A 12,343-nucleotide genomic window follows, 5' to 3' on the forward strand; every position below is an offset into this window, starting at 1 on the left:
AAACATTGTATCTATTGGTTTATGATCACGTCTGTGATCATTGTCAAATGCTAAGGCATAGTGAATAAGATAGTGTGTGTTGTTATTATTATTTTACATAATGGAATGAATGTATCTATTCAGTATGGGTATAATTTCTGAAATTCAGAAAATTTATAAATACAGCTAAGAATGCTTTCCTATGGAGGGTAGACTGGTTTCATGCCTAAGTACAATATTAAATGTAGCTTGAAAGTGTTTTGTGCCATTTTAAATTTAAAGTAATAGATATAAAATAATGAGTGGCATCGTGCTATTTTCATGCATATATGTTATTAAACATTGCCCTTATATAGCCCATTCATCAACGACTCTATTCTATCCTCCACATCTGTTTGCTCATCCCCTTACTTCCCACTAACTAGTCCCTCTTTCTGCTTGTTGTTACATATATCTTACTTCTATATCTTTTCTCCACCCCTTCCCTTCAGGTCACTCCCTCCCCTTTCAAAGTACCTTTTTTATTTTCATGACCTACACAAACTTACATACACATGGGGCAAAGAAGAGGACATATATACATATATTCACATAAATTAAAATCCCAACCATAGCTGGGAAGTTATATGCAATTATGCCATGGGTGTACATACCCATATTAACAGGACACCTGTATAGAATTTTCTATTAACCAGAAAGAGATTCCAGATGCACCTAATGTAAATATCAAATCATAACTCAGTAAAGAACTTCCTTTTTGTTGTTCAGAGCCTGACCTCTCTTCATGTGCTAAAGGAAAGACAACATACCTTAGAAAGTGGTTTTCCCTGGTGGCAGTTGATGCCGCCAATGAAGACCATATTGGGCATCACAGGTCTGGGGAAATCCAACACAAAGTCAGTGCGTAACAGCCAAATGGACACTTGACTGAAGAGGTCTTCCATAGACACTGGGGTCTGGAGAACTTCAGAGGCAATTTCTATGGCAGTTTTGTAAACATGGGGGCAAATTAAATGCTCCGCCGTATAGGCAAGATGGTTCCACACTCTCTCCTTGAAAGCCATGTTGTCTGTGAGTCTGAAGAGACCTCTGGGAACATAAGAAAGAGGACTGGGGCACTGGGCACCATTGTCAAGAAAATAACAAAATAAGCCTCTAGTGAAGATCACGGACGGGAGCGACAAGTACTTGGCAACAGTCAAGCCGCACACGTCGAAAGGATCCAGAAACACAGCATCAAAAGAACTCTGCTTCAGGTACTCCACTAACTTCTTGTCATTAAACAAACTCCTACACTGTGAAAATATTAATTCGAAATACTTGCTGTTTGTGTTCTGAAATAAAGAGTAGAGGTTTTCTTTCCAAGGTCTCCACCGAGAATCACTAAAAACCTTGAATTCTCGGTCCAAATCCTCCAGAGTGTGAGAAGTTGAGTACGTCTTCACTGTAAAATTCAGGGATTTTCCCAGTTGCCAACTCACCTCTGGCACAACTGCCACCACCTCATGTCCTTTGTGGATGAGCTTCTCCACAACCGACTGCATGGTAAACCAGTGGCTCCCGTCCATGGGCACCACCAGCAGCCTGCCTGCCTGGGCAAAGCCAGACACCAGCAGCAGACACACACAGAGAGGAAGAGAGGCTGGGAAACCTGCAGGAGCCATTGGAGACATGCAGAACAGGAAGATCCAGCTACTGAGACTCTGGGCTCTTACAACACAACAAAGCACTCCCAGCAGCTATAGGTGTTTGTATATGCATAAGGGAAGTAAAATTCAATGATAATGACTCACTCAAAAAGAATAATAACTAATGAACTTCACTGGCTGAAATATCTACTTATGTGTTTTTCAAGTAAAGAAAGTATGATCTTTGCCTTGGAAAGATTATGTCTTCTCTTGCAATCCCAGTTTTGAAAGAGTAATGAAACAATGTGTATGGATTTTTGGAATTTAGAATTCACTGCCTATAAGGAGTCTCTATGCATCGTGCGTTTGTTTGAACATCCTAAGAAAGTAGGCTAAGACTAGACAATGGCAATGAGCTGGTCAAGAGGAAGAGCAACAGAATGCTAGAGAAGATCACAGGAAAGCCAGTCCCTCAGTAAAGAACACTTTGTGTAGGAGGGGCTGGGACAGAGGCAAAACAAGTCTACAACTCTTGTAGGTGTGGCAGCTTCACAGATCTGAGATTGGAAGAGACTTGACTGACAGCCACTCAGCCTGTGGATGCTGTAAGCCAGTAATCCAGGCACCACCCATAATCAAAGTAGTATCTCTGAAATACTGGCTGTTTGAGAGTCAGTGGAAAGATTCCTTTCTTTCCTTCAAGGATAGAATTTCTGAGCCTGGCTTCTGAATCATCATCTAGACAGAAGGTAAGAAAGTGTTAAGCCTCTGAACTCTTTTTTAAATATTTATTTATTTATTATGCATACAATATTCTGTCTGTGTGTATGTCTGCAGGCCAGAAGAAGGCACCAGACCTCATTTACAGATGGTTGTGAGCCACCATGTGGTTGCCAGGAATTGAACTCAAGACCTTTGGAAGAGCAGGCAATTCTCTTAACCACTGAGCCATCTCTCCAGCCCCCGTGCCTCTGAACTCTTGACAGGCCTCTGAGTCCTCCAGTGATGATGGCCAGGTTAATTTGCCCCACGTACAATGACCAGAGGCTTTTCTTTGCTGAAGATTTTGAGGTCACTCTGAATTAGGACTTTGAGATGTCATCACAGGTTCAGAACAGAAGCGTTGCCTGATTCCCAAACTGGTAATGAGAACAATGTTGCTCAGATCCTGAACTTAGTTCTGGTGTTGAGTCATTAGACAGGATATTTGGCAATGTGCTAGCATGTTTAACTAAAAACTCTAATCTCCCTTATCTCTGAATGAACAGTAGTCACGCAAAGTCTTTTTCTTGAGTCCAAAGCTCAATGGCTCTGGGTATGCTCCCAGCACGCAGTGCAGGTTCAGCTACCAGGACAGCTGATGCAGCAGCACCTGTGGTGAGACTCTCAGAGCAATGGGCAATGGGTGTTGCCTGGTCAACCAAGTCCCTCACCAGGGATCTGATACTTGCTATCTTCAGTGTTTTCTAGTTTATAGAACCTCCATTATCTGTGATAAAATAATAATAAATATAGGTTGCTCTTGTTTTTCCTTAACCCAGACAGCTCTGTGAAGCACTGGTGTAAAGCTCTGGATAACATGATCCCCTTTCCTATCACAGGATGTGTTAACAGAGGAGATGCTCCCCTGGCTAGAGGCATTTCAAGGATTCTATCCCAAATCCACTTCTAAGTTTCTAGTTTCCTGGTGTGACATCCTCCTTCTCTCTGGCCACTGTATTACTGACTGACTCCATACCCCAACTTGGCGCTAACTGGCATCCCTGGAAAGGGTGCCTGCACACCAAAGGTATTTAATGACTAGGTCTCAGCATATTCCCAGTGGGAAATTGGTCCTCTCATTCCAACCAAAGACTAAAATGTGATGAGGCAGGTACTCCTTCACAGTGATCTTTATATATCTGCTATGTGATCATCAGGCCAAACAAAATAGCTTTGGAAAAGAAGCCCTTAGTTTCACCCCCATCCCTCCTTGCAACAAACGTTCCAAACTCATTCATCTGCCCTTCCCTTCTTCCCTCTTCAAACATTAATGAAGCACCCGAGCATCCATCTCTGCCTGCATTGGTTTTTATGTTCTCTTGCCAACAGGGTTATGATCATATTTAAAAATGTTTCCCACCTCGTTCCTTCAGTTGTAAGGAAAAGGAGAACACAGAATTCTTCCTGCAGATGTTTTTCTGTTAACTTTAAACGTCACTGATTCTGCTCACCCCTAACCAAGATGTAAACATCCAAGCGGGATTGTTATCTTGACGAACTAGAAGGCGATAGCACCATCCACCTTGACAATCTTACTGACTGTGGAGACACCACTGCTCCTGAATCTCAAAGAAGGGTCTTTGGAGTATAAATATGAGTTTTGAGGATGTAAGACAGAGGATGGAGGCACTGAGTCCCATCATCAATATAGAGACAAAAGATTACTGAAGTCCACAGAGGGAGTGAAAAGTACTTGGCAACACTTAAGCCGTGCATATTGAAAGGATCCAGAAACACAGCATCAAAAGAACTCTGCTCCGGGAACTCTAATAACTTCCTGGGTCCCAGGAATTTTATTTATAAAAAGTCAGATTTGTAGCTACACTTTATCCTTGCTGTGTACCAAAGGGTCTTCATTTGTATATGTATCCATGTCTAAGTTTGGGGTTAGGGGACACATTTGTGTATATACGTGCATGTTGGGTACACTTTGGTTCACTGAATAAAAGACTGAACATCTCCCACCATTTCCCAGCTTCATGTTTGCAAGTCCTTTTGGATTTGGGAGTGACACAATTTGACAGTCACAAAGTATGACATGGAGCAAGAGAGGGCAAAATCCTTAGGCACAGCATATATTCCAGCCCTTTTTATACATCCAACAAATGATGTCAGACAGGGAAAGTAGACAGACACTTAGAGTCAACTCTGGCCTCTGCCCTGGAGGTCACAATCAGCATTGTGGTAAGACTTTCTCCAAGAAAGTGTTCCCCAACCACTATGAGATCAAACTTCTACTATTTCTGGGGATCATGGAAAGTTTCCCAAAAGATATCACTGAGGCCAGACTCAAAAAAAGATAGGTATGTTTTGCACAAATATAAGAGGGAGAAACAGGATTCTGAGATGGCAACAGCCACAGGGCCCCAAAGGAGAGTGAAATGTAGTGACTTGAGAGGTAGAATGAGGGTGGGATGGCTGGAACATGGACAGTGACTCAAGCCAGAGAGTCATGTCACCTCTGGATGATCAGAGCAATGGCGGCTATATCCAGGGTATCTCGGTTCCCCCTAATTATGCTGAGAGCTCAGAAGCTAAACCTTGTCCAGTCAGGCCATGTACCCTTCATCTGTCCCTTTACTGATCTCCTCCCACAGTCTAATAAGTGCCCCTTCATACGTTCTTGTAAAATGTATTCTAGTATCTTCTCTTTCCTGCTCTTGCCTCCCTTACGCCTCTTCTTCCCCTTTCAATGTCCCCTTCCAGTTCCCATCACACACACACACACACACACACACACACACACACACACATTTAAATCTGGATTATGTTTGAAAGTTCTCTCTAATCATACTGTGGATATACACAAACATACAAACAAGGAAGATGTATATAAATTTTCTCTCCATTAACGAATTGGCACGAAACAATTCTCTATCCCAGGACGAAAGCCAAGATGCAACTAATGTAACAACAAATCACAGTTCAGTAAAGAATTTCTTTTTTATTGTCCAAGGCCAGGCCTTTCTTCATGTACTAAAGATGAAATAACACACCTTGGAAAGTGGCCTTCCCTGGTGGCAGTTGATCCTGCCCACAAAGACCATATCGGGCATAGCAGGTGTGGGAAACTCCAACACAAAGTCAGTGTGTAACAACCAAATGGAAACTTGGCTGACACAGTCATCCACAGTCACTAGGGTCTGGAGAATTTCAGAGGCAATTTCCATAGCAGTTTTGAAAAATGGGGCAAAATGCACGCTCCCCCATGTAGGAGAGGTAGTTCTGCACTCTCTCCTTGAAAGTCATGGTGTCTGTGAATTTCGAGAGAATTCTGGGAACATAACTGATGGGGCTGGGACACTGGGCACCCTCTTCAAGATTGTGACACAATATTCCGCTGCCGAAGACCACGGACGGGAACGACAAGTACTTGGCAACAGTCAAGCTGCACACATCGGAAGGATCCAGAAACACAGCATCAAAAGAACTCTGCTTCAAGTACTCCACTAACTTCTTGTTGTTAAACAAATCCCTACAATGAGAAAAACACAATTCAAATAAATCACTGGATGAATGTTGTAATAGAGAAAATATGCTACTGCCCCGTGTTTTCCAGTGAGTATCTCTGAAAACCTTGAATTTATGGTCCAGATGCTCCAGAGTATGAGAAATTGAATACGTCTTCACTGTAAAATTCACGGATTTTCCCAGTTGCCAACTCACCTCTGACACGACTACCACCACCTCATGCCCTCTGTGCATGAGCTTTTCCACAACTGACTGCATGGTGAACCAGTGGCTCCCATCCATGGGCACCACCAGCAGCCTGCCTGCCTGCCTGGGCAAAGCCAGAGGCCAGCAGCAGACATACACACAGAGGAAGGGAGGCTGGAGAACTGCAGGAGCCATGGGACATGTGCAGTACAGGGGAATCTAGCTTCTGAGACCCTGGGCTCTTCTTACACAAGTAGAGAATACCCCCATGAATGCCCCCCATGGAAGTGATTTCATATGTACGTGTTAATAAAAATATCATACACACTGCCAATAAGTGAACTCAGAAGATCAAGGATTAATAAACAGTAACTGCTGAGATACTTGCGTGTTTCTGATAAGTATAGCATATGCTCCTAGCTATGGAGAGAATCATGTTGTGCAAGGTAAGTGTTGAGACAGAATTTTAATCAATGATCTTGGACTTTGAGATCTCAGGAAGATTAAAATGAGGGGGAATTTGAAGAGACATTGCCTTTCTGGCTGTTTTCCAGGAGCAATTATTGGGCTGTGTGCTCAGAGTGACAAAAACTCTACTCAGAAACAAGTTGGCCAACAACTTCCAAAGGAGTGCTGGGAGATCGTTCTTCCTGACCTGGCTGGCAGCAGAATTGTCATAGGCAACTCTACATTGGATAGGCACTGCAGCTTGTTCTGGTCTGTTTGCTGCAGAATTATCCTTCCCTTTCTAGACACAACCCTCTCTGTGTGGCTATGTTAAACTGAAAACTCCCTCCATGGACTGTTACAGGGATTAGATGGTCTACGATTATCATCTATTTCACATTACTTTCTGTGGGTGTGTCTGGTACATTGGACTTGATAAACTATTGTTCCCCCACTAATCTTGGTCAGACAGTCAAGCCCTTATTAAATATTTAATTAGTCACAGAAAATATCAATGGTCAGCAAGACTACTAAAGAATCACAATGCCTCCATCAAGAAGAACTCATTCAGAACCTCAGCCAACAGAAACCTGCTGGAATACTAACAATGCAGGATCAGTGTAGACAGCACACTTGGAAAGAAATAGGTAAAGGGTTTCCCAAAAAGAGGAGTTAAAATAATGTCGGGCGGTGGTGGCACACGCCTTTAATCCCAGCACTCGGGAGGCAGAGGCAGGCGGATCTCTGTGAGTTCGAGGCCAGCCTGGTCTACAAGAGCTAGTTCTAGGACAGGCTCTAAAAAAGCTGCAGAGAAACCCTGTCTCGAAAAACCAAAAAAAAGAAAAAAAAAGAATCCTGGGGCTGGAGAGATGGCTCAGAGGTTAAGAGCATTGCCTGCTCTTCCAAAGGTCCTGAGTTCAATTCCCAGCAACCACATGGTGGCTCACAACCATCTGTAGTGGGGTCTGGTGCCCTCTTCTGGCCGCAGGCATACACACAGACAGAATATTGTATACATAATAAATAAATAAATAAATAAATAAATAAATAAATAAATAAATATTAAAAAAAAAAACAAAAAGTCCACCAAAATCCAAACAAAAGATCCCTAGATTTTTTTTTAAATTTCTAGAGTACCAAAAATACATGATTATTAACCCAAAGGCCTCAGAAAATGAGAATGGTTACTGTGACTTTTGTAGGATAATGTGTCTCTGTTGTTCACAGGAAAATCTAAAAGTTACAAGGGGCTATAGGAATGAATACATCTCCATTGGTGGGTACTGCCTTTAAAGTTTATCGTGCAACAGACACTGAGATCGACAATTAATAAATGGTACCTCCTGAAACTGAGAAGTTTCTGTAAGACAGAGGGCACTGTCAATAAGACAACACAACAGCCAACAGAATGGAAAAAGATCTTTTCCAGCCCCACATCTGACAGAGTGCTCACCTCCAAAATACATAAAGAACTCAAGAAACTAAACATTAAAATACCAAATAATCCACTTTAAGAATGGGGTACAGATCTAAACAGAATTCTTAACAGAAGAATCTCAAATGGCAGGAAGACATTTAAGGAAATGTTCAACATCCTTAGTCATCAGTGAAAAGCAAATCAAAATGACTCTGAGATACCATCTTATACATGAATGACCAAAAATACTGATGACAGCTTATGTTGGAGAGGATATGGAGTAAGGGAAACACTCCTCTACTGCTAGTGAGAAAGCAAACTTGTACAGCCACTTTGGAAATCAGTATGGCAGTGTCTTGGAAAACTGGAATCAATCTACCTCAAGACCAAGCAATACCACTCTTGGGCATTTACCTAAAGGATGCTCAATCATACCACAAGGACACTTGCTCAGCTATGTTCATAGCAGAATTATTCATAATAGCCAGAACCTGGAAACAACCTAGATGCCCCTCATCTGAAGAATGGATAAAGAAAATATAGTACATTTACACAATGGAGTATTACTCAGCTGTAAAAAACACAATGACATCATGAAATTTGCAGGCAAATACATGGAACTTGAAAAAAAAATCATCCTGAGTGAGGTAACTTAGACCCTGAAGGACAAACATGGTTATGTACTCACTCATAAGTGGATATTAGCTATAAAGCAAAGGAGAGCCAAGCTATAATCCACAGCTCTAGAGAAGCTAGGTAACAAAGAGAAACCCTAAGAGGGGTGCATGAATTTCCCAGGGAAGGGGAAAAATAGATGAGATCTCCTGGGTAAACTGGGGGCAGATGGGGGAATGGGGCAAAGGTAATGGGAACATGAGGGATTGGGATGGTTGAGTTGGGAGCTGGATGACGAGGGAGAGTAATGAAAGTGAGATCTTGATAGAGGGGGCAATTTGGGGGTTAGGGAGAAAACTGATGCCAGGGAAACCCCCAGGAATCCATAAGGATGACCCTAGCTAAGACTCAGCAATAGCGGGGAGAGAAAGAGGTGGGGAGAGCCTGAATTGGTCTTCTCCTGTAATCAGATTGGTGAATACCCTAATTGTCAACAGAGAACCTTCATCTAGTAACTGATGGAAACGGATGCAGAGATCCACAGCCAAGTCCTGGCCGAATTCAGAGAGTATAAATGATGAGACGGAGAAGGGACTGCAGAAGCAAGGGCAGTAAAGATCATGGTGGGGAAATCCATAGACACAGATGACCTGAGCTAATGGGAGCTCACGACCCTGGACCGACAGCTTGGGAGCTTGCATGGGACTGACCTAGGCCCTCTAGGTATAGATGATAATTGTGTCGCTTGGTCTGTTTGTGGGACCCCTAACAATGGGAACAGGATCTGTCTTTTTGGAACCAATTCCCCATGCAAGGATGCCTCACCTAACCTTGAAGCAGGGGGAGGCGTTTGGTCCTGCTTCTACATGATATGACATGCTTTGTTGACTCACAAGGAGACCTGTCCTTTTTTGAACAGAAAAGGAGTGTGTGTGAGAGGGGCAGAATAGACAGGATGTGGGGGAAGGGAACCGAAAGAGAAGAAGGAGGGGAAACTGGTTAATATGTAAAATAAATGGAAAAATTTAATAAAAAAGAAAAAATCATTATGCAAAAGAAATCAAAAGGATTGGACAAACAGCCAGTGAAGAACAGAAAATAGACTGGGCTGGAAAACCATAAGGGACTCTCTAGGGAGAGAATTAAAGTGTAAGAGAAAGGAACAGTGGAAAGTTGGGTACCTAAAATTGGAGAGAGCACAGAAAGTGAGCCAACCCAAGAGAAAAGACATCATTTGGATATAGCCACTTGCAGTAAGTTGACCCGGGAGAGAGAAGAAAAAAACATGGACAGGTGGTGGGATGGGACTGTGATTCAGAGGTTAATGGAGAGGCTCATAAGCATCCCTTAATTTTCCAAAACCAACTGCCTGCCTAGAGAGATGGCGCCATGGGTAAAGTGGTTGCAGCTGTAAGGACCAATTTTGGGATCTCCCAAATCCACCTAGTAAGATAGCTAGTACATATATATCATTCCAATGTGTCTATAGCAGAGTGGGAGGCAGACACAGAAAAAATCCCTGGAGGCTCACAAGGCAGCTAGCCTGGTGTAGTGGTTTGAATAAAAATTACCTCTGTAGGTTCCTATATTTGAATGCTTGGTTTCTAGCTGGATTATTTGGAAGTATACTAGGAGTTGTGGCCTTGTTGGAGGAGGTGTGCCACTGGGTTTGAGGTTTCGAAAGCACATGCCAGGCCCAGGTTTCTCTCACCCTCTACTGAGTGTTTGTGGATAATAGGGACGCCCTCAATGACTACTGCAACACTATGCCTGCCTGCCTGCTGCTGGGCTCCCACCATGATGGTCATGGACTAATCCTCTGACACAGTAAGCAAGCCCCCAATTAAATGCTTTATTTTAGAAACTGCTTTAGTCATGGTGTCTCTTCACAGCAACAGAACAGTAGCTAAAGTACCCTGGACCATCCACATTGAACCTTACAGAAGAGAAAGTGGGAAGTACACTTGAACGCATTGGCGCAAGGAACCACTTCCTAAATAGAACCCCAGCAGCACAGACACTGAGAGAAACAATTAATAACTGGGACCTCCTGGAACTGAAAAGCTTCTGTAAAGCAAAGGACACGGTCAACAAGACAAAACGACAGCCTACAGAATGGGGAAAGATCTTCACTAACCCCACATCAGACAGAGGTCTGATCTCCAAAATATACAAAGAACTCAAGAAATTGGACACCAAAGGATCACATAATCCAATAAAAAATGTAGTACAGACCTAAACAGAGAATTCTAAACAGAGGAATCTAAAATGGCTGAAAGACACTTAAGAAAATGTTCAACATCCTTAGTCATCAGAGAAATGCAAATCAAAACAACTCTGAGATTCCATTTTACACCTGTAAGAATGGCCAAGATCAAAAACAGTGATGACAACTTAGGCTGGAGAGGATATGGGGACAAGGGAACACTTCTGCATTGCTGGTGGGAATGCAAGCTGGTACAGCCCCTTTGGATGTCAGTGTGGCGATTTCTCAGAAAAGTAGGAAACAACCTTCCTCAAGATCCGGTAATACCACTTTTGGGTATATATGCTAAGGATGCTCAATCGTGCCACAAGGACATGTGCTCAACTATATTCATAGCAGCTTTGTTTGTCACAGCCAGAGCCTGGAAACAACCTAAATGCCCCTCGATTGAAGAATGGATTTAAAAAAATGTGGTACATTTACACAATGGAGTACTACACAGCAGAAAAAAATAACAACATCTTGAATTTTGCAGGAAAATGGATGGAACTAGAAAACATTATTTTGAGTGAGGTAACCCAGACACAGAAAGACAATTATCACATGTACTCACTCATAGGTCGTTTTTAAACATAAAGCAAAGAAAGCCAGCCTACAAATCACAATCCCAGAGAATTTAGACAACAATGCGGACACTAAGAGACTTACATAGATCTAATCTACATGGGAAGTAGAAAGTAGAAAAAGACAAGCTCTCCTGAGTAAATTGGAGCATGGGGACCTTGGGGGAGGATTGAAGGGGGAGGGGAGAAGCAGGGAGGGGAGCAGAGAAAAATGTAGAGCTCAATAAATATCATGAAAAAAAAACAAACAAAACAAAGTACCCTGGAACATGCAGCAAGGAACAATGAAAGACCCTGTCACAAAAGAGGTGAAAGATGAAGATGAACACTCCAGCTGTCAGGGACCAAAAAAAAAGTTTACTGGGGTTCCAATACCTCACTTGAATTTATACCATCATCACCAACATCCTGTGGCCTCCATTGCAACTTGGGCTTCATCATCATAACTTCATGCAATAGACTCTCAGAGCCTTTAAATAGAAAATCTACCCCTGCTGTACCTTGCCTGGCCTCAGAAGCTTTCTTTAGTCTTGGTTCAGACCTCCAGGATCCTTGCTCTTGAATCTTTCTTTCCAAAAACAAGAAACAAAACCACTACCTTATAGACAAGGCTGTCCAGTTGAGCTCTCAGCTCAAGATGTAGCCTGACGCCTTTGGACCATGCTGATGAGCCTCTGTGTGCTGACCCAGAGGGAAGAAACCATGTGTCCTTTCAGATAAATAAATAGAGAAAATACCTTCAAACACCTTTCCTTACACTGATGCCAACTCAGAAGGAACAGAAAAGTAAAGGCCCCTATCCTTGGTGAACATAAATGCAATCCTCCCCTGCGAAATAAAAACTCATCTATACATCAAAAGAATCATCCACTGTAATGACTCATTTGGATTTTCTACGTGGCTGGAATTTTACAGTTACCATGGAAAGAAGCCTTTGGATGTGTGTTTACAAGGGTATTTCTGGAAGGGCTTAATTAGGAAGGAAGCCCCACTCTGAATGCGTGTGGCA

At 42.6% G+C, this 12,343-nt stretch overlaps 2 protein-coding genes across 2 annotated transcripts; both read right to left on the reverse strand.

Annotated features, from left to right (window-relative positions):
• Window positions 1-761: 761 nt before the first annotated feature.
• On the reverse strand, window positions 762-1,673 carry LOC119821012 (UDP-glucuronosyltransferase 1A8-like). The gene has a single exon (XM_038339810.1). It carries the CDS (start codon window positions 1,650-1,652, stop codon window positions 762-764), a length of 891 nt encoding a protein of 296 aa, XP_038195738.1. The 5' UTR covers window positions 1,653-1,673.
• A 1,205-nt stretch (window positions 1,674-2,878) lies between these two features.
• On the reverse strand, window positions 2,879-6,251 carry LOC119821940 (UDP-glucuronosyltransferase 1A8-like). Its single transcript, XM_038341027.2, is given in 5 exon segments — window positions 2,879-3,073; window positions 5,366-5,555; window positions 5,557-6,149; window positions 6,151-6,209; window positions 6,212-6,251. Coding segments are annotated over 5 exon segments (1,047 nt in total). The 5' UTR covers window positions 6,222-6,251.
• Window positions 6,252-12,343: the final 6,092 nt, after the last annotated feature.

This window comes from Arvicola amphibius, chromosome 8, assembly GCF_903992535.2.
Source record: "Arvicola amphibius chromosome 8, mArvAmp1.2, whole genome shotgun sequence".
Classification (NCBI taxonomy): domain Eukaryota; kingdom Metazoa; phylum Chordata; class Mammalia; order Rodentia; family Cricetidae; genus Arvicola; species Arvicola amphibius.

Bases quoted from the DNA above. Each gene is read 5' to 3' on its own strand.
- LOC119821012 (XM_038339810.1), bottom strand. From the start codon at position 1,652: ATGTCTCCAATGGCTCCTGCAGGTTTCCCAGCCTCTCTTCCTCTCTGT.